The 26361-nt window shown below is 46.9% G+C and overlaps 1 protein-coding gene and 1 long non-coding RNA gene across 10 annotated transcripts; one reads left to right on the top strand and one right to left on the bottom strand.

Moving 5' to 3' along the window:
- Positions 1-2625: 2625 nt before the first annotated feature.
- Positions 2626-7369, bottom strand: LOC125552157 (tropinone reductase homolog At5g06060). The gene is made up of 5 exons (XM_048715638.2): positions 7161-7369; positions 6857-7064; positions 4990-5206; positions 4779-4885; positions 2626-3038 (listed from the first exon to the last, which is right to left on the bottom strand). Exons 1-5 carry the CDS (start codon positions 7262-7264, stop codon positions 2856-2858), a joined length of 819 nt encoding a protein of 272 aa, XP_048571595.1. The 5' UTR covers positions 7265-7369; the 3' UTR covers positions 2626-2855.
- Positions 7370-13737: 6368 nt separating this feature from the next.
- Positions 13738-24766, top strand: LOC125552160 (uncharacterized). Of its 9 annotated transcripts, none has more exons than XR_015601381.1 (11): positions 13740-14438; positions 14514-14830; positions 15031-15128; positions 15843-15978; positions 16189-16274; positions 16549-16637; positions 17564-17701; positions 23086-23392; positions 23485-23555; positions 24382-24464; positions 24559-24766. It is a non-coding gene; the product is annotated as an uncharacterized LOC125552160 (long non-coding RNA). The 9 variants fall into 9 exon arrangements; XR_015601376.1 differs by having other exon boundaries at positions 24377-24464; XR_015601380.1 differs by having other exon boundaries at positions 13738-14438; positions 23072-23392; positions 24377-24766.
- The last annotated feature ends 1595 nt before the right edge of the window (positions 24767-26361 follow it).

The raw sequence follows: 26361 nt of genomic DNA, 5'->3' as shown, positions 1-26361 counted from the left end.
TCCACAGTAATTAGATGGGTGAAACAACCGGTGGAGGAGTAGAAAGCATAACTGCTTGCCTAAGAAGTAAGACCTCAACTGGTCGAACAGTGTCGTTTGTCGGCGGCTCGGTCTTGAAGATTGATGGGTCAACTGGATAAGAGATTGTAATTGTGCTTCGTGATAAAGTCAAAAATAACATTTCTGTAACGTTGCAATAAATTTCCCATTGCCTAGAAGCTCCCAAGTCAAAAATTGGTGCATCGATGGAATAGCGCATGATGTCCACCGTCAAACATCTCGTAGATCAAATCGTGCAACTCTATAGGACTGTTGTGCATGATGCCCACCATCACACACAATAGTTCAAGACACCATTATATGATCAAAGAAGAGAAAAGGTGTATGAGACAATGCGCGATAGTGCTTAAGAATATCGATCGATCATCCCAAAGTAGGACGCACAACGTCCCGGACTTTGCTTCATACCTTGTTTTTCAGCTTAACTACTCATGGCAGAGCAGGAGGAGCGGAAGAAGCATAGCTCGTAGGGTGCGCTACGTCCCGGTCCTTGTTCCATAGCTTGTTTTTCAGCTAAACGCAACATTGACCGGAAATCTACGGCGCGCGAGGAGCAGGCCACTGTCTACGCACCTAAACACGAGGACGGCTGCTAATCACCCACGGGATGTCAAAATGACAAGACCAATCGTTCACATCATGCAACGAAAGTAGAACACCAGACAAGGACGAACCGAAGATTTCAAATCACACGCGGCATGGCAAGAGCTCGTTGCGTAACATGGACTGTTGACGGCGTGAACGCCACAAGGCCACGATAAGACCCGACGTGCCCCACAGAGAAAAAATCTACACAGTAGTAGATCGGCTAAGATCTACTGGTCTTTTCCGACGCATTGATGATCAGATATTTTTGCTCCTTCCCACAGAAGGCGCAAATCATCACGATCAATCACCGAGACGATATTTCTGAGATCTTTTGGTGGTAGCCCGAGCGTGTGACGGAGAAGCCGATAGTAGAGCGAAATATTTTACGACACGACACGCGACATCCGTCGGTGTCCGCTCGGAGCTGGAGCCGCGCGTTGCTTTGGGACTACGACATCATGTGATGTGCCGCTGATGGCTCCTGCCGTCGCCACGTAAAGCCGGCGGGCGACAGCGAGGTCAGAGCCGGCGCGGCGACGGTGCGGCCGTGCGAGAAGAGGAGGCGCCGTCGCGGGCCCCCACTGCCGGACCACGACGCCACGGGCGCTCGTCGGGAGGATGGCGTGAGGGAGGTGGGTGTCGTCGCGGGTGGCGACGTGTTGGGCGTCCGGGGCCGGGGTCTCGCTGTCACGGAGATCTGGGTGCTCGCCCTCGGATTCGAGCACGAGATTTTATTTTCGTTGGCAAACAGGAAAAGCCTTTTGTTCAATTCAATGGTCCCTCGCGTCGCGTCGCGCTTTGAGGGATGCCAAGATCGAGCCCGGCCAATGGCGCGACGGCAGCACCCCGCGGTGGACAGGACAGAGACGGACGTCTTGCTGTTGTTCCGACGGTGCTCGGCAGCGTCGGGTGCCAAGTGTTCGCCTCTGCGTCAGCTCACATGATCGGCCGCTGGAGACAGCTCAACAACGTGAACAGGAGCAGTACCAAGTTCAAGGAGTCCAAACGAAACGAGCATCCGGAAAGAAAAAAAACAGCTATGGAACAATGTCGTGCAGATCTGATCACGCCCTTCTCCGTGTTGTTCTGCAAGATTTATTATACGGTGGGCAAACAATCACATTTTTATTCTTCTAGCCTCCGAGAACACCAGTCAAGGGTGCAACATCATCGCACCGCTTGGCCCACAATACAAACCTCACAGCTTAATAAACCCCGGATCCTTTTTACTCTACATATAAGATTTATCAAGTCAAACTTGATAAAGTTTGATCATATTCGTATTGAAAAAATATCAATGTTTACAACACTAGAGTTATGCTCCCTCCGTTTCACAATGTAGTACGTCCACGCTTTCCGAAATTCAAGTTTGACCGTAAATTTAACCAACGAGAACAACTGTGGCGGAAGCAAAACTTATACCACTGAATTCGTATTTTTGATATGAATTCAATGATGTAATTTTTGTTCCCGCCACAGTCGGTCTTGTTGACTAAATTTATGGTCAAATTTGAATCTCGGGAAGCACAGGCGCACTACATTGCGGAATGAAGGGAGTACAATATGAAAATTAAATTCATAACACATCTAATTATATTGATTTTGTATTGTGAATGTTGGTATTTTTTATATATAAAGTTGATCAAACTTTACCAAGCTTGACTTGAGGCAAATCTTATATGCGAAGTAAAAAAGACCAAAGGGAGTGCGATATAGAACATGGAAGAACACTATATTTGGCTGTGCAATGGTGGGTGCAAACAATAGCAGCAATCTGAACTTCGTTGTCACACCAACTTCGCATGCAAATGATAACGTTTTGATGCTTTCGATCCCACGGAGTGGGAGCATTTCCCAACTTCTGTTGCATGTGATTCTCATCTGGCTTTGCCTTCCACCATTCTGAGCATGATGATGGTTGTACTAGATGAAACAGGGCATGAATTTGAACATGCCCCACTACAGAAAAATCAATCCAACAGCAAGGCAATTCTTAATCCGAAAAGAGTTCACCAAGTTGCAAAATAATCACAATTCTGACAACAACTTTCTTCACATGGCTGATCTGAACAATGGCGAATACTCATGGAGTCTAGATTCAAGATGACCTCAGTTTTACAGGAATATTTATTTTGGTTGCCAACAACACAAGATATGACTGGACTCCTGGGCAACAAAGCGAAATATGGCCTCTTCCTTGGTAGTCTTCAAGCTGGATAGAACCCATTGACACTCATACCTCCATCCACTGAGATCGTCTGGCCTGTTATGTAAGTGGAACCAGGCATGCAAAGAAAAGCAACCAGCGATGATACCTCTCCTGGTTCTCCGACACGCCCCAGTGGAGTTCGACTCACAACGGAGGCTTCAAATTCCTTGTTAGCCAAAAGCTGCACCAAAAACAAATAGCAGAGGTTCAGGGATCAGAGTTACCATTTTCCAAGAGGTTACATGATAGGGCCCCGCCCCATGCACCGAGTACAGGCAGATGTGCTAACTACAAAGAGTTCATAAGCAATTGTTCTTGCACAAAAGAAGCTTTAACATGTGGCTGCAATATAATATATTCTTTCTATGTTTACTACTATAGGACTAAGAAGAAAATTTGAGATAACAGAATGTAGTTTTGATGTGCTTCTATACACATGTACAAATGACCATGAATGGCATCAGTTCTACTCCCTCCGTCCCAAAATGTAAGATGTTTTTTGACGCTATCATAGTGTCGAAATATTGGGACGGAGGGAGTAATAAAATTAAGAGCATATTCAAGGAATGAGAAACTGGAGCTGCCCACAGAAAAAAAGGGAAGGAGAAAAAACAGAGCGTGGCTTAGCTAGTTTCAGTTGGACACTACTGCTAGCTCTCAAATTTGTGGACATTTATGTTGTGTGTACCACGGTTAGCTATAGCAATTATCGACACACAGTTAGGTGGCTTATATATTCAGGGTACCAGGCAATCTTCAGCAGGAATTCAGGATCCCAACTTTAGCATGGCCACCGCACAAGGACAGCATGCCCAAATCAAGAAAAGGAATTTAGGATCCTAACATTAAACTCTCATTTTCTGAATTGCTGCAGGCATGACTGTATATTGGTCGGTATCATTATTTTAGGACCCTGATAAGTACCGAATGTCAGGTACGAGCGCATGGCAACTCCGAACGTTTTCGACGGCAGGTTTAGTGACGCGAGAATGGCAACTTTAGTTGCCAAACATGGCAAGAAACTTGCCGTGTGTCACTGGAAATCGCCATCCTTGCGTGACTGGAATTGCCATTGAAAAACGTCAGGACCGGAGTGCCACGCACCTGACGTGTGGCACTTATCATTTGGGTTATTTTACCCTACTTAACAGTTTTAATCCTAACCATGCATGATTGACCCTCCCTTTCAGCAATCCTTCCAGGGTACACTTATTGTGGATTAGCGGAAGTAGATACATGATACACCTGCTCCCTGCTACCATCTTGTAACGTGGGAACCTAATACGTCAAGAGCTAAGGTATACTAATTATAACCATTGTGAAATAAGATAATACTGATAACCAAACAGCTGCACTCTGTTCGTTCTCTGATAGTAATGACGGTACAGGCTGAAACCAGCATGACTTTTACTACCCTAAATGTAATTTGAATATAAGTATAAGCATACTTTTTGCGATAATTTCTATCGACTGGTCCTAAAACATGCACTTTGTTCATTCTCTGATAGTAGATGGAATGTATAGGCTCATATCAACATGATTTTGCTACTCTACATGTAATTTGAATATAAGTAGAAGCATACTTTTTGTGCTAATTTCATCAAGAACTGATACTAAAACATGTTTAGTATCATAAATGAGTCAGCTTGCTCTGTTCAGATACTCAACGACATAATTATATCACTATAACTAAGCACAGGTTGCGCAGCAATGCTCTCAAGAAAAATAATGCAGTTAAACACATATATGGAAGAAAGCAATAGAATAATGCATAATTAGTCCTCAAGTCAAACAGGTAAGAAGGATAACCACGACGCAGTTAGAGTTGCTATAGTCTGCATACTACGTCACAATCATGATTCATAATATGTTCCAAATTACTGTATAGACCTGAGAGGAATAATCAAATTGAGACCCTTACTCCTTCTGTAAGCGAAGTCGTTATGTACCATGGAGCAACAGAGTTTGTTCTTATGCCATCTTTTGCCCATTCACATGCTAGGTTCTTGGTTAACTGGTTGATGGCACCTGAACAAAACCAGTAGCTAGTTACGCATAGTAGATGTCTGAAAAATCATAGTAGATGCTCAGGAAGTCAAAGTCACGGGCGGGTAGTGAGCTCCAGTAGTTACCTTTAGTCATGGCATATAGAGTACCGCTAAATACGGCTACTAATCCACAGACAGATGATATGAAAACAATGCTGCCCAAACCAGATGCTTTTAGAAGAGGATGTGCAAGTTGGCAAAGATGATATGCAGATTCAAGATTAGTGGCCATCAAAAAAGAGTAATCTTCAGCGGAAAATTCAGTAGTTGGCTTCCTTATGTTTGTCCCCACATTGTTTACCTTAAAGAGGAAATGAAGAAAGTCAGAGCGAATCGGCACAAACAATATGCAGACCCGAGGTAAGTGGCCCTCAAAGAGAGTAAACATTTCTCGCAGAAAAAGAGTGACTAAACTTCTACAGGACATTCAGTAGTTGGTTTCCTTATGTTTGTTGCTCCAATGTTTACCTTAAAGACCAAGTGAAAGAAGACGGCACAAATCTACACAAGCACTCAGGTTATGGAATCAACACTACAAAACACATGGGAAATTAAAACGGAGATCCAACAAACAGTTTATCTTGCAGGGCACCCTGCAGTCCTGTACTCTGACAAAACCCGGATTTTGGTGGAATGCGCTACATTTGAATAAAATGCAGATCTTCAAGGAAAATGTTATTTCCCCATAAAGGACAACAGGAGCACTGCCCACTCAATTAAAAAACAGTTCAATTTCACAACGCACATATGTAACAAGCGACAAAACCATTTTGGTCGACTAGAGAAGCAAAGAACCTAAACGCTAGCCATTATCGTCGGAAACAACACGCTGGAAGGTAAGTGCTCACGCATTCACTGCTCAACACCGAATATGAGACCACTCCATCTAAGAAATGATGTCTATCCGGATAAACTTTGGGCCGCTGCTCCACCAGTCAGCTAACCTGCCCTGGATGGTAGCTGTCTGAGTCAGCTGCTCAAGATTGGACCAGGCCGCCACCTTCTTCCACACCTGCTTGGAAAAGCTACAATCCATCACGACATACTCAGCTGATTTATTTTCCACCCTGCATTGGTTCAATCCACTTGTTTTTGTCAAGAGCACAGTGAACCTTACTATTCTTGAACTCACGCTACTACTAGCAATGGTACAATCTCCGCCGCCACCTTCCCAGGAAGCCATCCAGATTCCAAGAACTTGGCTGTCTGGTCGTCTCCCAGGGTTACCAAAGTCGTGGCACTGAAGAGGGCCCGATCGAACGGCACCGTGTTGCCCGCCCAAGGTTTATCAAGATCTGTCTATTCAGACCATCAAAGGAAAATATTGACCTATGAGATTTAGCAAACTTCACCAACGCACCAAAAGTTAAACATCAGCTTTCGCACCTGTGGTAATACTAGTACAGCCAGTACAGCCATCAACACATTTCATTCAACCTTGTGTTTACAAATTTTCAGATTTTGAATTCACCTGTTCTATGCAGAATTATTAAGATAAGAAACATCATTTCATTGGGAATGTCTGTCCGCAGCGCGTTTTTGTGAAATCAACATACACATGATGCTGAAAGTGAAGAAAGGTCCATAAATAAACACACGGACATGATTGATAGTGAGAGGTGGCCAGGTGGGAGTCAATGTAGTTCGCAAGCTACATCGGGCAATTGCACGGACCAGTGGGTTTAGTACTTGACTTTCCGAAGGGCTCCGTGTTTGGTTTGCCATGTTCCGTGCTTCATTACTGTTTCATTTGTACTAGGTTGGAGAATAGTACATGGGCAATTAGGGGGTGAATTTCAACTACGTGTGTGTGCTTAACTGCAACTCACAGCAGGCTGGTATTCCCAGAGAAAAAACCGATAATACAGTACTGCATTTCTGACGGATGGATATGATATATACTAGGAACGAGAAAGAAGAGAAATGAAGATGCGATTTGGTTCCAACTCACGAGGATGTTGAGCTTGCCGCCGAAGCGTTCGGCGACGTCGCCAATCAGGCGCTCCCGCTGCTCCCGGACGGAGAGGTCGCAGACGGAGGTTGTGACGCGGAAGCCCCTGGCCTCCCACTCCTTGAGGCGCTCGCCCAGCTCCGCCTCCTTCCGGGAGCAGGTGTGCACGGCCGCCCCCAGCGCCGCAAGTTCCTCCACGACCGCACGCCTGCGCATCACACGGGCTCCTCAGGCCGGCCATCGAGGGGATCTCTCGGGGTTTGGGGCGCTGCTGGGGAAGAGAAAGAGGTGTCCGAGGGGGTACCCGATCCCGCGGGTGCCGCCGGTGACGAGAGCCGTCTTGCCGTGAAGAGACCACCTTCCTGGAGCACCCGGCTGGCTCGATCCCGACGGCTCCGCCGCAGCCATCTGCCAACCACCCGCCGCTCTCTTCGGATTCTGTGCTTATCGGTTCCACGAACAGACGACCGGAGATGCACTGGTTGACACTAGACAGTGAGGTAGTGTGCGGTCGTTTCTCCTGGAGTACTTGTAGTATTTAAGTTTTTCTTTTTTTTAGGGAAATACCATAATTGCTGATACATGCACCCTCTCGCATACAATTAAAGAATTTGAAAGAAATTTAAAGAAACCTGTAATCGAAAAATAAAATAATAATAATTGTATATGATGTAGCAGCTGCGTTTTCATCATTTCTTACCTTTTTGGCATGAAAAGAAGGAATTTAAGAGCAACTCCAATGGGGCGACCCATTTCGTCCGCCCGCGTTCATTTGGGTCGGCGCGGACAAAAGTGGTGGCCCAACGCGTCGACCCAAACGGACGCGCGTCCGTTTTTCGTGCGCGGGCGACCTATTCCAGGCCCATTTTTGAGGCGGATTTGCGTCGGCGCGGACACGAGACGGACGCGCGCGCGCCTACTCCTCTCCCCGGGCCCGCCTGTCGGTGCGAGCCACAACCATTTCCCCCCATTTTTCCAAAAACACTCCGCCAGCGCGCGCCCCCCGCCCCCAACCAGCGATGGAGGACACCATCGACCTCGACCTCGACGCCGCCGCCAGCCTCGCCTCCCTCGCCCCATCCGGCGCCGTCGCCCCCTCCGGAAAAGGCAAACCTCGTGCCCCGCGCAAGACCGCCGCGGTGACCAAGCCGAAGAAGGCGCTGACGCCCGAACAGCGGGCAAAGGAGTCGGCCAAGAGGAAGGGTCGGAGGCATGCCGCGGACGCGAGGGATGAGGCCGCCGCGCAGGCCGCCATCGCCGCCGCCGCGCAGCAGGAGTTCACCAACGCCCGCGTCGCCGCTGTAACGAGGGAGGCGCTTTACATGCTTGGGGTAAACCCTAGCCAGCACCACCTCGTCCAAGCCGTCGTCGCCGCGGCTAGCCCCGGCTCGTCGATATTTCCTCGGATGGTGCCCGACTCACCCCGCGCATCGGCTTGTAACCCGGTCCCCGGCTTCCACGTCTACCCGCAGGCCTCCCGCCTCTCCGGGGAGTGCTCACCCGACGTGAGCGTGGTCACGCCTTCCACACCCGCGCCCGCGCCCATCGACCTCAATGCCACCCCAGTGGTCGGTGGCTCGTCGTCCGGCGGCGCGAGGAAACGCGCGCGACAGACGCCAACCGGCGGTCTCCGGGACGCCCGCAACCTGTTCGACGAAATGTCGTCCGCCGTCGACGAGGACTACATGCAACACCTCATCTTCGAGGGTGGTGTGCCGGGCGCTGGCTACGATCCTGACGAGACGCAAAGCCAGGACGGCCGTGGGGCGTTCACGCCGGCCGCTGGCTATGATCCCTATCAGGCGGCCTTCATGCGTGATCAGGTCGGCGTCGACCTGGACGGCTTCCCCCTCGACCACGAGTTCCCGGACGAATATGAGCTAAAGTAAGAGTACGAGTGCGGCATCGAAGTGGAGCCTTTGTTCGAGGACGAGCTCGCCAACCAAGCCGCCGGGCCGAAGCCGAAGCGCAAGAGCAAACGCACGAGGCATACACAGCTGCCGAGGACAAGCTTCTATGCGAGTGTTGGCGAGACATTGGACAAGACCCAAAGACGGGCGCCGAGCAAAAGCATTCAACCTTCTGGACTCGTGTGCACCGCGAGTTTCATGAGCGCAAGAAGTTTCCACCCTACCAATTTGTGAGCACGCGCGGGTGGGTCTCCATTTCCAAGCGGTGGAGGGTAACGCAACAAGAGTGCAACAAGTTTTGTGCCACCCATGAGAGCGTCAAGGCCCGCCCCGTGAGCGGCATCGGTGTGCAAGACATGGTATGGTAGCAAGCAAGTCGGCCTCTTTTGTGCCATCAAGATCATTTTTTACGTCTTCATTTGCTATCACTTGCCCATATGCTTGCATGGAAATATTTTGTAGGCATTTCAAGCTTTGGAGGCATTCAAGGTTCAACACAATGGCAAGTGCTTCAACCTCTCCCATTTGCTATCGTGTCATCAAGGACGAAGAGAAGTTCAAGGCACAATATGCCGCGCTCAAGGCATGTGGGGGGAAGGGCGCCGTGGAGGATGTTGGGGAGGGCGAGCCAGCACGACCGCGGGGGAAGACCAACTCCAAGAAGGAGGACAAGCGAGATGCGGCCACCAACACCTTGATCGCAAGCGTGGACGGCATGATGAATAAGGACTCAAGGGAGGAGGAGCGCCGACGTTTCAAAGAAGAGCAAATGAGCGCTTTCATGGAGATCCAAAGGAGGAGGCTTAAGATTGACGCCGAGAAGCAAGCCAAGATGTTCGAGCTCGAGGCCGAGAAGCAAGCGAAGATGCTAGAGATCGAGGCCGCCAACGCCAAGACAAAGGCGAAAGAAGTGGCTCTTGCAAGCATGATGACCAGGATGGAGATCATGAAGGTGGATCTCAACGCCTTGTCGCCAAGGAAAAGGCCGTGGTTCGAGAAGATGCAGGCCGACATGCTCAAGTTCCAGGGCGACTGATCTATGGCGTCGAAGGCCATCTTTTTGTATGCCGGCAGGTGTGCCGGCATGACCACGGGAGCCGCGGTGGCGTGGTCGAACTCCAAGTCCCACCATTTTTTGCGTGCTGGCATGTGTGCCGGTCGGCTGGCGAGCAAGTGCGCCAGCAGAAACTGTGGTATTTTCTGAAGCCGGCATTGTATGACGGTGCTAGCATGGTGCTGGCATGATCGACTGCGGGCCTTTTTTAATTCAAAAGTTGAATGCGGACATGAAATGGCTCGGCGTGTTGGACGCATTGCTGACCCAAATGCAAAACTGGGCGGACGGCGGGCGGGCGGCCGACCCAAACGGCCAAAAAGCGGACAAATGCACCGTCCGTTTGGGTCGCTCCATTGAAATTGCTCTAATGTGTTTTCTGTAATGAGATGACTATGCCGTCAATCGTGATGGCCAGGATTAAAAGAGAAGTCTGAAACTAGATCATTACCGGGGCTAAAGATTTGGGTACGTAATTCCGGGAGAGTAGTCTCGTTCAGTGGCGGAGCTTTTTTCGAGAGCACGCGAAAGGCGTGCCTTAGCTTTATAGAAGGGGAGAAAAAATTTACAAGATATTACAAGGCTGCAGGCATCACCGAAGCGTGCCTACCAGCTCCACAGACACCACCTAGGCAACTACTCACAAAAGTGAAAAACTCCACTCCCTCTAGCTAGCGCCCAAAGCTGACGCTCCCTGAGAATGTTCCCGACTAGTTGTAGTTCATTACACGCGTCGTTCCTACCGAAAACCCTACCATTCCTCTGCTTCCATACACTCCAACAAATCAACATAACAAAAGAGTCAAAATCCTTCCGTTGAGTCTTGGGTATCCTCTTCCTCGAAGCTCCCCACCAATCTTCCACCCTGTCCTGGTCATTTGGCAGCAGCTCCAACAGTATGTCTACCTTGGTGAAGCACTGGAACCAGACCTGTCTGGTATAGACACATTGTGTGAGTATGTGGTCCACCGTGTCTTGCTCCTGATCACATAGAAAGCATGGAGAGATCGTGTCTTGAAGGCCATGGCGCACTCGCCTGTCCGACGTCCAGACCCTGTATTGGACAGCCAGCCACATAAAAAGCTTGCAGGAGAGAGGAGCCCCACTCTTCCAAATTGCGTCCGCAAGCTGGAATCTGATTCCCCCTTCACACATCATCACATATGTAGAAGCCGCAAAGTAGGTGCCTGCAGGGTTCCATCTCCAGATCATTTTGTCCTCCTCTCCTACGTGCAGCTCAAAGTTCATGGTGGCCTCGCAGAGCCTGATAAGTTGAGCAAGTCCTTCCGTGTCCAGCTCTCCGCTCACGTCGTTCATCCAGTTATGAAGGTACAGGCCGTCCTTTACCAGTCGCTTGTTGATCACCTGTATTTTGACCTTGGCAACCAATAATAGTGCCAGCTCATTCACCGTCGATCCGCTAATCCATCTGTCCTTCCAAAAGAGTGCCTTAGTGTCGTCCCCTACCTGCCAGTGAACCATGCTAGAAAAGGCCGAGCTTACATCCTTGTCCATGAGCGCCATGAGTCCTTGCCATGGTCGAGTGTCATCATGTCTCCTGAGCCACTCCCACCTCATCCTAAGCGCGATACCGTGACGGTGGAGGTCAATTACTCCCAGTCCTCCCATCTGCTTCGGCCTGCAAACCCTCTGCCAGGCCACCGCGCACTTTCCTCCATGAATTTGTTCAGAGCCAGCCCAGAAGAAGGCTCGGCATCCATTGTCCACCTTTTCTAGCGCCCCCTTTGGTGCTTCAGCCATGAGCATATGGTGGATCGGTCTCGCCCGCATTACCTGGTTCACAAGGATCAACCTGCCAGGCCGAGTCACCAGACCTCTCTGCCATCCCGGAAGAATCTTCAATGCTGCATCAATAATAGGCTGCCAGTCGGATCTAGTCAGTTGCTTGATACTGAGCTGCAGACCCAAGTATTTGCATGGAAACTTGGCGATCTGCCAAGGCACCATGCTCCGAACCAAGGCCTCATCTTCCTCGCCGCTCCTGATGAGTATTGCAGATGACTTGGCAAAGTTGACTTTGAGGCCAGAAGCTTCTCCAAAGATCCTCAGCGGCGGAGCTACACACCAGGTTTGGGGCCTGGGTCGCAGCGCCGAAAGTATTCGTTGACCATAGCGGTTTTCTTTACCGTTAGTCATCGTAGATCACTATAGCGTGGAAGATGGCCCCGGGCCAGTGCTAGTCTGGCTTCGCTCTTAGTCTTGTTGTATTGCCTTTGTTTGTCATCTTTTAAAATTTTATTAATCCCTGTTCGAGGACGGTGCGTCAATCCGCATTGGCTGAGCAACCCATCCGAGTTTGAGCCCTGGCTCAGACACACGGTGCGTATACAGTTTCTTATATAAAAAAATGCCAACAAGGGTTAACTCTTGGATTGATCTTATTTTTCTTTACACAAATGATAATGCCCACACGTGTGACATGTTTGCATTTCGTCCACACACGTTGATCCTCGTTGATTCTGTTTGCACGAATCTTAAAGAAATCTGTTGGAATTTCAGTGCCACGTAGGCATAGCATGTTGTGTGGGCGTTAGAGCGCTCGCCCATACAACCCGCAGCACGCGGTTGTCGGCTGCGCCATGTGGACGAACAAGTTCCCGTCCACACAGTCACCACCTAGTCCGCCCGCGTGTGGGTGAACTGCTCTTCGCCCACACGACACTCGTATGTTGCTAGATGCAACTATAGTTGTCCGTACGTGGCAACCAGATAAACACACATGACAAGTATGATTAACCACACATGACAACTATGGTTGGACCACATATGGCAACTGCAGTTGCGCGTACGTGACAACCAGGTAAACACACATGACAAATATGATTAACCATATATGACAACTATGGTTGGATCACACGTGGCAACTAGATAAACACACATGTCAACTATTGTTTGATCACATGTGGCAAGTAGTTAATCACATACGGCAACAATGGTTTGATTATACGTGGTAACTACCATAAATTAGACATGACAACTATAGTTAACCAAAACAGAGAGAGTTGCCATACTTTTACAATTACATTTGTCATCCCGGATAACTAAAGTTGCCATCTCCGGGGTAACTAAAGTGTCATCCTACGGGTAACTAACGTAGTTGCGCCATAACGTGTGGGCATATTTGCTTCATGCCACATGCACGAGATGGGGATGAGTAATACTTGTTGGACGTGCGGCACAAAGTAACTGTGCTCACATGTATGAGCAGTTCTAATTTCACCCACACATGACCCGTGTGGGCTGCCTCCTGCTTAAGTCACACACGGTCTGTGATCAGATGTCTAATATGCCATACGCATGGTGAATATCGATTCTTAATTACTAAGATGAGGCAAAATTGTTGCCTCCTTTAAAAAAATATAAGGATCCTTTTGACACAACAAATTTTTTTGCGGGCACTTTTGACACGTGCCTCCTTTAAAAAAATATAAGGATCCTTTTGACACAACAAATTTTTTTGCGGGCACTTTTGACACACCATGTCATACTTTTTCCTTTCTTAAACTGTGGTCAAATTTTCTTTTACTCGTGGATCTAAATCACATGTCTCATTTTCCGTCACTCTTTCAATTACTATTCTTCATTTTCATGTTACATCCGCCACTGCCTTAACCACTTGCCGTTAGGTATCGAGAAATAAGGGATCCAGTGCTTGCCGCGCCTTCTGAGAGTTCAGTTGATTCTGGCCGTTCGATGCATTTGGTTGATGCGTTTCTGTCCGTTGGATCGATGCGGTGATGGATTCTGGCCGTCGGATCGAGCCGCGCGCCTGTAGCAATGAATAGTTACGTCTCGCGATAAATATCTGCTGCCACCGCCCGTAATTCCAGCGCCCCACCGAGGGTATTTTGGGTATTTCACATTATGGGTTTGTGCGTGTCCATGGGTGGGTGGGTGCTTCCTCTCCTTCCGGGTCCTCACTTCCCCGATTGCCGATTGGGCGAAACCCTAGCCACCACTCCCCGTCGCGCCCCTCTCCTCCACTCCCCATCGCGCCCCCTCTCCTCCAATCCCCGCAGCCGACGACGAGGTCTCGCCCTTCGCCGAGCTTGCCACCACCGCTGCTCTCCCCTCGCCATCGCCGGGAGGAGTGTGTAGGCCGCTGCTCGCGTCGTTTCTCCGCAGCCGCCACCGCCCCCTTCCCTTCCAAGCCCGCGGAGATGACGGCGCCGGCGCTGGCGCTCGCGGTGGTCGGGTACTGGGACTGAGTCGCCGCTGCCACATCATCTTCTCCTCCTCCCAACACCGCATGAGTGCGGGTCGCCGTCGCATCAGATGAGGTGGGGCTACAACCACGCCCCCTTCACCTCTTCTACCCAGCCGTGCCACTCGGGACGACAAGATCCAGCCATGGCGGCCGAGATCCAGTTGGCTGCCATCTGCCATCGATATGAGGAGCGCTCGCGCCGCTGCTCCGCCGTTCGTCGTCCACTTGGCCGCAACCATGCACAAGAAGAGGTGATGTCACGGCAGCAGGGTCCTCACCTGTCTCCGCTCCCTCGTCTCCCCCTTCTGCTGGCAAGGGTGCTGAGCAGCAACAGTTCCATCTCCCTCCCCAACGCGTCATTGCCTCATCTTGAGCTGCAATGAACCAGAGGTGCCAAGTCTCTCCTTACTCTTTCATGGCGAATCCATTTTTATTGTCACATGTTTGATGGTTTTCTCCTCTCAGCCCAGAGAAAGAGATTTGATGTGATGATTGAGGTAGAAGGCATGGATTGTTTGGGGCTTCTCTGAAATAAGCGTCTCTAATGCAGGAAAACAACATGAATGAGCTTAAGAGATTTAATGAAGAGATGAATACAGTCGGAGCCTGGGATTTTTATACACAGAGATGGTGCATAAATAAGCAAAACAAAAAATGCGCCAATGCTTTGCCAGAATTTCGTTGGTCCTCTCAAAATTGTGGGGAAACCAAGATTGAATTTAGAGATGTTTCATATGCTTGGTCGTTGACACACCTCTCTTCAAGGCAAGGTCATGTCCAAGGTGATCTCATCCTAAGTCACTCAGATATCATGTTATCCTCTTGCTGGAAGTTTATTTGTGACATCTCAGTCCAGCATAAGCTTGTTTTGAGGGGATGTCTCTTTTTGTGGTCGTTAGGTTTGATAGTCGTTGTAATAGCATTCTTACTATATCACCTGAATTTCTAATCTTATGTTCCTGCTATTATGCTCTCGCCGTAGGTGATTACAGCGCTAGGACCTGCCCCTGATAAGAACCAGGGCACCCGTTTAAACAGAATGATGACTGTGTGAGGCTTAAAATATCGCCATCATAGCAGGTATAGTTGAAAACTTTTACAGCCCTCCAAGCCCTATGGGCTGCGCCAGAACTTAGATTTTTGATCCCTGGCATAAGTTCCTGTAGGTATTGGCATTTAACCTTTGTTTACAACTACTAAAGGAATGCATATGGTTGTCCTTAGCACTTATAGTTGATCTTTATCTGAAAATAAACGCCATCTGTTTGCCAACTTTGCTTAGAACAGGGACATGGAAAGATGCAAGCGTTACTATCTTGCAAGCTCGCTCTAAAAGATAAATTTGAATGGATCTTTAATTAGACAACGCAAAAACCTTTCCGTGTTTGTTGAGCCCTGTGTACAGTATTTCCTAAGCAATCTCAATCCAATATGTATAGACTTCTATTTGTTTTTTAAAGTAATTATTATTATGCTTCGGCAGTTGACTCGTTCTTTGTCCTTTTACCATGTCTGTCCGTTCAGGTGTATTAGACGTAAGGGTTTATTTTTTGGGAATTTATTTAGATGTCAGGTTGCTTTCTGTACTTTGATCTGCAGCTCATGAGCCTTCCGTGGGTCCTATAGGATGACATGTACTCGATGTGTAGTTTCCATTTTATATATTTCACTCTTCCCTGGTGTTGTCTCTTACTGCTCGCACGGTTGAAAAATCCATTTTATTCACATGGTATCACACGATTCACACACCACATTATCTAGATTTGTTCAAGTACTTGTGATTTACTAATGCAGGGGTGATGCTGTCACTTCCATGGTCCACCAGAATGAAGATCGCACTCAGTGCTGCAAGGGGGCTTGCCTTCCTGCATGAAGCTGAGAAGCCAGTTGTCTACATGGATTCAAGACATCCAACATATTGCTCGACGGGGTACACAAACCGCGTTTAATCGCTTCGATGTTTACTTCCATTCGCATAAATTCAGGACTCCTTATACACAAAAAACATTAGAATGGTTCACATAAATTGTTCAATAAACAGAATGAGCACCTATAATTTTTCATGAGGCTGATTTCAAGTTCTCAATTTGTTTCGCATGGATTGTTTGGGGCTTCTCTGAAATAAGCTTATCTAATGCAGGAAAACAACATGAATGAGATTAAGAGATTTAATGAAGAGATATGCCAGGATGAGGCGGAGTTGATGGAAGGCTTTGTAAAAGTCAGGTATAAATTTCGGACTTCCAATTCTGAATTATCCTTTTGGTTGCTGGTTGCGGGCCTTCAATTTTTTAATACCAAATCAAAAGATAAATACACCAGTCAGAATATCTATGTACCATTGCTGTTTGCTGTAGATCTATCTTCATAGCTCCTTTTTTTAATCAATCCAGTGTAGGTACAAGGGTTGTCATCATACTCAAATTAGCTAGCTGCATTTGAAATACCTACCAAGCTTCACAGTTAGATGGTTTGAAAAAATTATTGCTGCTTTCGGTAGATAATTGGTTGAACTTCTTTTGGAAGAGGCAGCAGGAAGCATAGAAGACATGGTGCCATGGAGATTCAAAGTACGGAAAGATGGAAGAGGTTTTGATTCTTCTCATTGCATTTCTAATTTTGTTGGCTACTATACTAACCATTGGAAGTATAGATACTGCCCCGGTGGGGAATCAATATTACAGAGGAGTGCAATTGGAATTTTAACCTGGTGCAAATACTGAACATGTGGATAATGAATAGGCTGTATTTTTCGTAGCAACCCATTCTGTTATGAATGATAATTTGTGTCTGTTTTGTATCTCTGCTGATAGAAGATATGCTTTTCTATTATTGCGCGGGGATATTAGTTTATTTGATTCTGCAGATATGTTTTGAGTTTCCATAGAGCCGACCAATGAAACAACACTGGTTTATATAACACATCGTTTCTTCACAATTTGACTACTACGGTCACCGAATCCTTGGAACAGGTAGCCAGCCAAGGTTGCTTCAGCTAAGGGTTGCGGATGTTTTGTTTGGCTTGCATGAATTAAACCATGCTTCCAGTTTTAAAGTACACTTGAGCCATAGTTCCTGATAGTTCCAAGCTGATGTTTGTTTCCCTTGCATGAATTGAACATGCTACTCTAAAATCAGAGAGCAGACAACTGTAGGTTTATTTTTTAGTTTAAGTATAGTAGCTACTAGCTACTGTATTTGCAATGCGAGCAGATTGTAAAATATGCAAACCCCTGATGTATACTAGGAAGTGTTTGTTCATTAGTATGGAAACATGTGTCGTAGTGTCTAGGACCCGCCGGTGAGCTGATCCACTCTTTAGTTTCCACCTTTTACTTTTAGCGTTTAATTTTGTTGTCGTTTCCTACGGATTTTCATTATTTCTCTTCTTTATATGTTCAAATTGTAAAGGAGGTAAAATGCACGTGTATGTCCTTGCCCGTGGAACCTTCGAATGTTCGAAGAAACTTGCTCTGAGCTCTGTGTGATCAAGTTTATGTGTTTCTATTGTACAGTGTCCCGGACAAAAGGACCAAGTTTTGGCGGGTGGGCATCGGGAGTCCAGTTGGTTGGCTTCAGCCTTTGAGGTGTTGTCGGCTAGCGGCGCCGCTTCTGAGTGTCTCCTCAACTCACTCCCGTGGCACCTTCGGCCGGTAAGATTTCCCTTTCTCTCTCTGTAACGTCCTCGATGCGGTTATAGCTCCCATGTGTCGAGGCACGACTTAGGGACATAACCGCATTGAAAGCAATGTCGCAAGTTAGGCAATCATCACAACATTCCATGTAATATAAATAATAAATGAGAGATACATAGTTGGCTTACACTTGTCACGTCACACAAAGTACATAAATAGCATTATAACATTCAAACACTCATGGCCCGACTACGGCGCCAAAATAAAAGATAACTCAACATGCGACACGGTTCCGATCATCCCCAACTGGGCACCACTACTGATCATCAGGGAAAGACACGTAGTATCGTGGAGAGTCCTCGTCGAACTCTCACTTGAGCTCAAGCGCGTCACCTGGAGCGGAATCATCAGGCCCTGCATCTGGTTTGGAAGTAATCTATGAGCCACAGGGACTCAGCAATCTCGCATCCTCGCGATCAAGACTATTTAAGCTTAATAGATAAGGCAAGGTAAATATGTGGAGCTGCAGCAAGCGACTAGTATATATGGTGGCTATCCTGCTCGCAAAAGAGAACGAGAAGAGGAGGCAAAGCGCGAACGAGTAATTAAAGCGCATCCTGCGGCAAGCATTACTCCAACACCGTGTTCACTTCCTGGACTCCGTCGAGAAGAGGCCGTCACGGTAACTCACACGATTGATTCATTTTAATTAAGTTAAGGTTCAAGTTGTCTATAACCGGACATTAGTAAATTTTCATCTGCCCATAACCGCGGGCACGACTTTCGAAAGTTCAAATCCCTGTAGGGGAGTCCTAACTTAGCCCATGACAAGCTCTCACGGTCAACGAAGAAATAGACCTCCTCCCGAGACGTTTTGATCAGACTCGGTACCTCGGTTCTTCAAGACACTTCGACAGGTTAAAACAAATTTAGTAACACCGCCCGAATGTGCTGACAAATCCCGATAGGAGCTGCACATATCTCTTTCTCAAAGCACACTCAGATTGTCTTAGGTACGGATAGGCCAGCCCAGAGTTGCCCCTGGTGGCCACCGACAGCTGACACGTGGACCAACACTCAGAGAAGCACTGGCCCGGGAGGGTTTAAAATAAGATGACCCTCGGGCTCCGGAAACCCAAGAGAAAAAGAGGTTAGGTGGCAAAAAGTAAAACCAAGGTTGGACATTGTTGGAAAAGCTTTAATCAAGGCGAACTATCAAGGGGTTCCCATTATAACCCAACCGCGTAAGGAACGCAAAAATCTGGGAATATAACATCGATATGACGGAAACTAATGTGGCAAGAGTGGAACAAAACACTAGGCGAAAGGCCGAGCCTTCCACCCTTTATCAAGTATATAGATGCATTAAGATAATAAGATAATATAGTGATATCCCAACAAGTAAATAATGTTCCAACAAGGAACGGTCTCCAATCTTCACCTGCAACTAGCAACGCTATAAGACGGGCTGAACAAAGCGGTAACATAGCCAATGAATGGTTTGCTAGGACATAGTGGGTTAGAGGTTTGACATGGTAATTTGGGAGGCTTGAAAGCAAGTGGTAGGCATCGTAGCATGGCATAGCAAAAGAGCGAGCATCTAGCAAAGCAAAGATAGTAGTGATTTCGAGGGTATGATCATCATGCCTGCAAAGTTGTCAGAGTTGACTGGATTCTCGAGAGCAAACTCAACGGGCTCCTCGTTAGCGAACTCGTCTCCCGGCTCTACCCAAACAAGACAAACAAGCAGACGGAACACAATCAACCACGTGCAAAGCTCAAACAATATGATGCAAGGATGGTATGCTATGCGGGATGCGATGCGGGATGCATATGCAAAATTTGATAAGGGATGCATGAACCTGACCTCAACTTGGAAAACCAAGTGTGCCATTGGAAAGGTGAGATGAAATCGCTTGAAAACGATATAAAGAACGCCGAAATGGGAGTTACGGTTTGGAAATGGCAAGCAATTCAAATATGGCCACGTTCTGCGATTTACAGCAAGTAGCCATCTAAATGCAACAAGATGAACATGCTACAACACTCAAACATGACATCAAAATACATGGCAGGAATCCATTCAAGATACTTGACAAAAGTCTAGCATTGAGCTACGGCCAATTCATCCATTAACAGGTTCAAACAAGCATGGCAAAAATGTATTTGGCAAACAGATCTCAGACTTAGTGAAATTAACACTTGTCTGGAATTTCAGATCGGATAGCACACTTCGGAGCATGAAAACTATATGCTACAGGACCTGAACATGGCAAAGTAAAGCATGGCATGGAGCTACTCAAAGAGCTTAACAAAAGTCCCTTAGTGACCCTGAGCCAAAAGGGATCAGAAAATACAATTGCAAGTATGTGAACATGGCAAAAACATAATCAGATCACGGACTTAGTGAAAATTGGAGCATACTGAGACAGATAACAAGTAGGCATGTTTACGAGCTCGATGCACTCACTACAGAGCAAGTCATGACAGCCTAAGCATACACCCATCAAGAATACACAAAATGCAAGCTAGACATGGCAAGAGCAATAACATAGCATGCACGGATTAACTGCAACATCATCGGCAAAAACGCTAACAAATAGACAATCTGCCCAGATTCACGAAATGACAAAAGTAGAGCTCGATTGACTCAAGCTAGGGTGCTCCATAATTGCAAACAAAGACATGAATGGATAGAGCACTACAAGATTAACAAAACATCCTTACTGGTCATCCTCAAAAGAGGCACAGATCATTAGGAAACAACATGAACATATGGCCATATGAGATAAACAGACCAAGGACTTAGTGGAAATGCTAAGTCCCTGAAATCAGCATTAACAAATGCCTCACTTTGCAAGCTTGTGCTAGTCACCACACACATCACAAAAATACATGTGTTGCACCTCTGGAAAGATGGCAAAACCCTTAACAAAACATATGTAGAGCACCAGGGCATATCATGCACACAATAATCATGGCAAAAATGATAAATAGCTAAATGGAGCAGCAGATCTGACAATTAACTCAAATAGCACTCTTCTAATAGCATTTCGGGCATCAAGATGAACTCAAATGAAAATGATGCAATGAGATGAAATGATGTACTCTCTGAGATGAACATTTTGATATGCTATATGCCCAAAATGGAGCTACGGATGAGGAGTTACGACATGATGAACAGGAGAAAATGAATTAGGGTTAGGGACGGAAAGTCAACCGAATCTCAGATCTGGATCGGGTTTGCACGCGGTTCGAGGTTCGTCGCCGTTCCATCGGAGTTGACGTCCGAGTCGGCTGGATCGGAGGAAGACGAGCGCCGGGGTCGAGGTGGAGCGAGGAGGAGGCCGGCCGGAGCGCGTCGGGGCGGCGAGGCGCGTCGGCGAGGGGCGGCGCGCGGTGGCCGGCCGGAGCGCTGAGGCGGCGGAGCGGCGAGGTCGGGCGCGGCGGACGGCGGCAGAGGCGGCGGTGCGGCGTACGGTGGCGCGGGGGCTGGCTTGGGTCGTCCGCGGCAGTGGAGAGGCGCGGCCGGGCCGGGGAGGGCCCCGCGCGGGCTGAGCGGGCTGGCGGCGGCGATGTGGGCACGCCCGCCACGTGGTGCGACGGGAGTGGGCGGCGGCGATGTCCGGCGTGCGGACGGACGTGTCCGGCGCGCAGATGAGGAGCGGGGCTAGGGTTAGGGTGGTTTGGATCCAGAATTTCGGGGAGGGGATATTTATAGAGGTAGGAGGAGCTAGGAAGCTCCAAATGAGGTGCGGTTTTCGGCCACGCGATCGTGATTGAACGCTCTAGATGATGGAGAGGGTTTAGGTGGGTTTTGGGCCAAATTGGAAGGGGGGTTGGGCTGCAACACACACGAGGCCTCTTCGGTCCCTCGGTTAACCGTTGGAGCATCAAACGAAGTCCAAATGGTACGAAACTTGACAGGCGGTCTACCGGTAGTAAACCAAGGCCGCTTGGCAAGTATCGGTCCAATCCGGAAATGTTTAATCCCCACACACGAAAGAAAGGTAGAAATGACCCCCGGAGGAGAACGGAGCGCCGGAATGCAAAACGGACAACGGGGAAAATGCTCGAATGCATGAGACAAATACGTATGCAAATGCAATGCACATGATGACATGATATAAGATGCATGACAACGAGAACAACACACGGAGACAAACACCCGAACCCGAGAAAATAAAATAACTTAAGGCCGGAAACGACAAGAGTTGGAGTACATATAGGGTAAATCACATTCGGGGTGTTACACTCTCTCTCTCTCTCTGACTGTCCGATCGATTTTTGTTTATTAATCTTTCTTATCCATAATGATTATCCCTCTTTGTTTTATTGTATTGTTAGCCAATTAAAAGTATTTTATTGTAGGTGTATATTTTTCTGTATGGTATATATTATGTGAGTTATTTCTAACACATATTGATCATATTTTTAGAATAGCTGCTCCTATATTTTTTTAGTGCCTGCTGTACTTTGCTTAAATGTTTCTTCTTGGAAGGATAAGTTGTAAATAATGGATGAAGAATACCTTTTCGAGCTTAAGCATTTGATTTCTGGCAATGTGGTGTTTTCTCTTTACAGATGATCCTCTTGCTTTCTTTTTTAATAAATAGATAAGTTGGATCCAGTGTGTCTCCATGTGTCCATGTGTGTTTTGGGTGAATACGCAATGAAACCAGGGAAAGTGGCCTCTTTGTATCTTGGTTCTGTTTCTATTGTTAGTTCCAAAAGATACATTCACTTATTGGCGACTTTTAACTCTGTAACATGTCTATTCTTAGTGTAGATATTATTTTTATTCTAGCTGCATTGCTGTGAGCGAGCAGATTTCTTATGGGGAATGGTGATGATTGCTTGAGCTTTCATTTTGATCCCCTTTGTATCCCAAACATAGTTTTCGCACAGTCGATGTATGTACTGGTTCCGGATACTCCATGTAGCGGTTTTTGTTTGTTTTATTCATATAAGTACTAGATTCCCGTACAAAACAGAGATGAACTGCACTATATGTTTACTGATCTGTTGGGCCCAAATAAAGTGTCTTCGTGCTTCACTTTTGGCTACTTTGATTCTAATGCACATATGTGCATTCCTTTTTGTCATTCACTTTGTTATTCATTTGATTTTCCATTTCTTCATTTTTAATGACAAAGCATGCTTTTTTTTCTTTTCGAATTAGCTTAAAATCACAATCAAAGAGTTAAGTTTTTACTTAATTTTCATAAACAACTATATGGCTTAAGAAAGGTGAAGAGCAAGGCCAATCAGGATTTATGTATGGTTGGTTTCTTGATCCAGGATTGTTAACAAGGTTTACTAAAGGCAAGTTGGTTTTACCAAGCGAGACAGATAAATTTATTAATACTTGCAATATACGTCTCACAGATTATTTGCATCAGGTTCGTGTGAAGTGCCACCTGTGAAGTTGATCGACAAGGCAGTTGAATGAAGCCACTTATTAGCACCTTGCTTGCTCTTCTTTCTTTTTGGAGCCAAAAGATCCATCAGCGCTCCACTGCTGGGCAAGGCTATCTCGGTCATCTTCCGTCTGATACATAGGTCAAACCAGGACTCACACACTCTCTCGCCGATATTTCACTTCGCTCCCGTGAATACATTGTCTTCTACGCACGGCGGTGCTGCCTTGGATCGGCCCTCCATCGCGCCGCTTCGGTCGTCACCATGCATCTCAGCTCCAATAACCAGGTCAGGCCTCACCTACGCACCTCACATGGTTTCTATTCCTTCTGAGCCCTAAATATGTGCCTGCATCTGAGAACTTTCTTGGATCTATTCAGGTCACGATGGCTGATGATGAGCTCCAGGCTCCGCTGGCTCCACCAACAGCTGTCTGCGAGCATTTGCACAGGTCAGTTGAGATGCGTCACGTCCCCTCTGGTTTATCTAGACGGCTGCAAAAGTATGGTCAGAAATTAAAGAGGGGAGCCAAATGAGAGCACGGCTTAGAAATAGCCAGGGTAGTCCAAGGTCGAATCCAGGAAAATTTGACAATGGATTCAGTTAGTATACAAATATGCACATTGAATTAATATAATGGGCTATTTCCCCATGCCTGCACACACACTCGAGGGCTGGACGCGAGTACATGAGCTAATCAATTCTAGGTCCGTTGTGTTGTCTTGGGGGTTGATCAGAGTTTTGGAGGATCAACAGAGTTTAGTAACGGATAGCAGAGTTCTGCAATGTCCGCACTTTCAGAAAGGGAGGGCGTGGTCCTGTTTCACCTCCACGAGGCTCCGCCAGTGCCAGTATGTGACTCAGCAGTCTCTATAATCGAAGGAGATACTCTCAGATATAGGCAGTGCCATCCGCACAAAGAAACATATGCATGATCTAGGAATATCAAATAAATAATGATAATTGCATCCATGTCTTGGGATGATTTAAACTCTATTTCTTTGATACTGTGTAGGTAGGTTTCTTTAGAACGACCAAGCATTATACGAATTTGCTTTCTGTCTTTCCACAATATATGATCGTATCAGTCTTACCTTCTGAGCTACTCTTGCTATGATTCGCACATACTTGATGGCAGCCTGATTACCAGAGACTTAGCGTCTCTTATTTATCACTATGCTTTTTTTTTCAAATCCTTCTCCTGTATTGTGATCTCAATTGCTTTAAGCAGTTCCCCTGACTTTACTTTTTGTGTTCTTGGGTCCCGCATAGAACAGTTCTTGACAGCCTCCTAGCACACCTTGGGCGCGCTATTAGATGGGGCCTCTCCTAATTCACAACTGCTCCTATGCCTATCAAGGTGATTTCGTCTTGCTGTACATGTATTGCACTTCCAGGATGCTTGAGTGCAGAAATCATTGTACTCCATATATCTCACAATTTGTTTGTATCAGGTTCATGTGAGGCAGATGAATTACGCCACATGTTAGTATGCTTAGTGATTATGGCTTTGTAGTTGGCTGTCCTTATGTGTTCTCGCTTTTTGTATTGAACTTTGTGTTGAATGGCCGTATTTTGTGGTTGGCTGAATGCACCGAGCTTGATCCTGTCTTATATTCTGATGTTGATCTTGAGATCCATTGTCTTTTACTTCTGTCACAATTGAAGGTTTCTTTACTTCATTATCATCCTGTATAAGTACAAACGCTATACTTGGGTTCCTATTGGCATGTTGTTACATGCTTACGCCGGCACCCTTGCGCCAAGGCACGATCCCAATCTAGTGCCCATGATCGGACATCAATCATTAGTGATTTTTCATTAGTGATATTCATCAAGACATTTTTTTGACAAAATCTCGGATCTAATTATCAATTGTTAAGGTAGTACAACGAGCATAAGAAGTAAAATTTGCATTCAGATTTGTAGACCACCTAGTGACGACTATAAGTACTGAAGTGAGTCAAAGATGTGCCATCATCCTCGCCCCTCCATCACCGTAGTCGGGCAAGCTTTATTATAGTAGACAGTCGAGAAGCCATCATGCTAAAGCCTCATAGGACCGACGCACCAGAACATCAACCACCGCCAAGAAAGATAAGCGCAGATTAGAAGGATCCTACGTACAGACAGACACACGGACGAACGAAGACCGGGTCCAAAATAATCCATCGAAGACAGACACCAACCGAATTCCACGAGATCTGCTGGAGACATACCTCCATACGCCCTCCTCCAGCGCTAGAAGCACCATCGGGATGGGGGCTAAGAGGAGAACCTTATTCTATCTTCAGGAATCTGCTACCCGCATCTTTTTTTAAGCATGGCACAAGCCCTGACATAACTCAAACAAACACCTAAAAATGAAACCCTCCGTCGGCAAGGGCTAGAATTTACCCCGCCTCCATTATCTCAGGACAACAGAAGACGAGGCAGGCCGACGACGGCACCAGCGAGAGGCTTGAGAAACCCTAGCTGAGCTGCACACGTACACACGCACGTACCACTTGGAGGAAAACGCAGCGTCCCGTGATTCTTTTCATCAAGGCTTCCCTTGTGGGTCAGACAAGGCTTATACTTTATGATTTTTATTGAATCCAGTCATCTTGGATGGTCACATTGCTAGTATGTCAAAACTGATTGGTTTTTTTCTTTTGCGAGAAAAACTTTCAATCTATTTATTAATTATCATGACGGTACAAAGAGCACCAGAAACAACAAAAGTTGCATCTAGACCTATATATACCTAAAGACGACTACAAACACTTATGAAAGTGCGTTATATCGACTAGAGGGAGGGTGAATAGGCGATTTTTATGAAAGTCTTCAGAACATGGGAGTTTTGAAGACAAACGATAAAATTAAACCTATTACCATGCAGCGGAAGGTAGACTACACTAGGCAAACCATAGTCAAGTATTCAATGAAGTGAAAGCACAAAGACTAATAGCAGCTAGGTAGTAAGGATCAGGTAGGAAGATATTGTGAAGCCAAACAGAACACGCAGTCACTCAGTGAAGACAAATGATAGAGCAAACATACAATGACTTCACAAGGAGGAACAGTAAGTAAAGTGAAGTGAAGATGAAACCAGTGACTCGTTGAAGACAATGATTTGTTGAACCAGTTCCAGTTGCTGTGACAACTGTACGTCTGGTTGGAGCGGCTAGGTATTTAAACCTTAGGACACACAGTCCCGGACACCCAGTCCTGAACACGCAGCTCAGGACACCCAGTCCTCACCGTATTCTCCTTGA

Source organism: Triticum urartu, chromosome 4A, assembly GCF_056163025.1.
Source record: "Triticum urartu cultivar PI428250 chromosome 4A, HENAU_Tu73, whole genome shotgun sequence".
Taxonomy (NCBI): Eukaryota; Viridiplantae; Streptophyta; class Magnoliopsida; order Poales; family Poaceae; genus Triticum; species Triticum urartu.
Note: the sequence above shows the minus strand (reverse complement) of the source record. Positions and strands in the feature narration are given on the sequence as shown.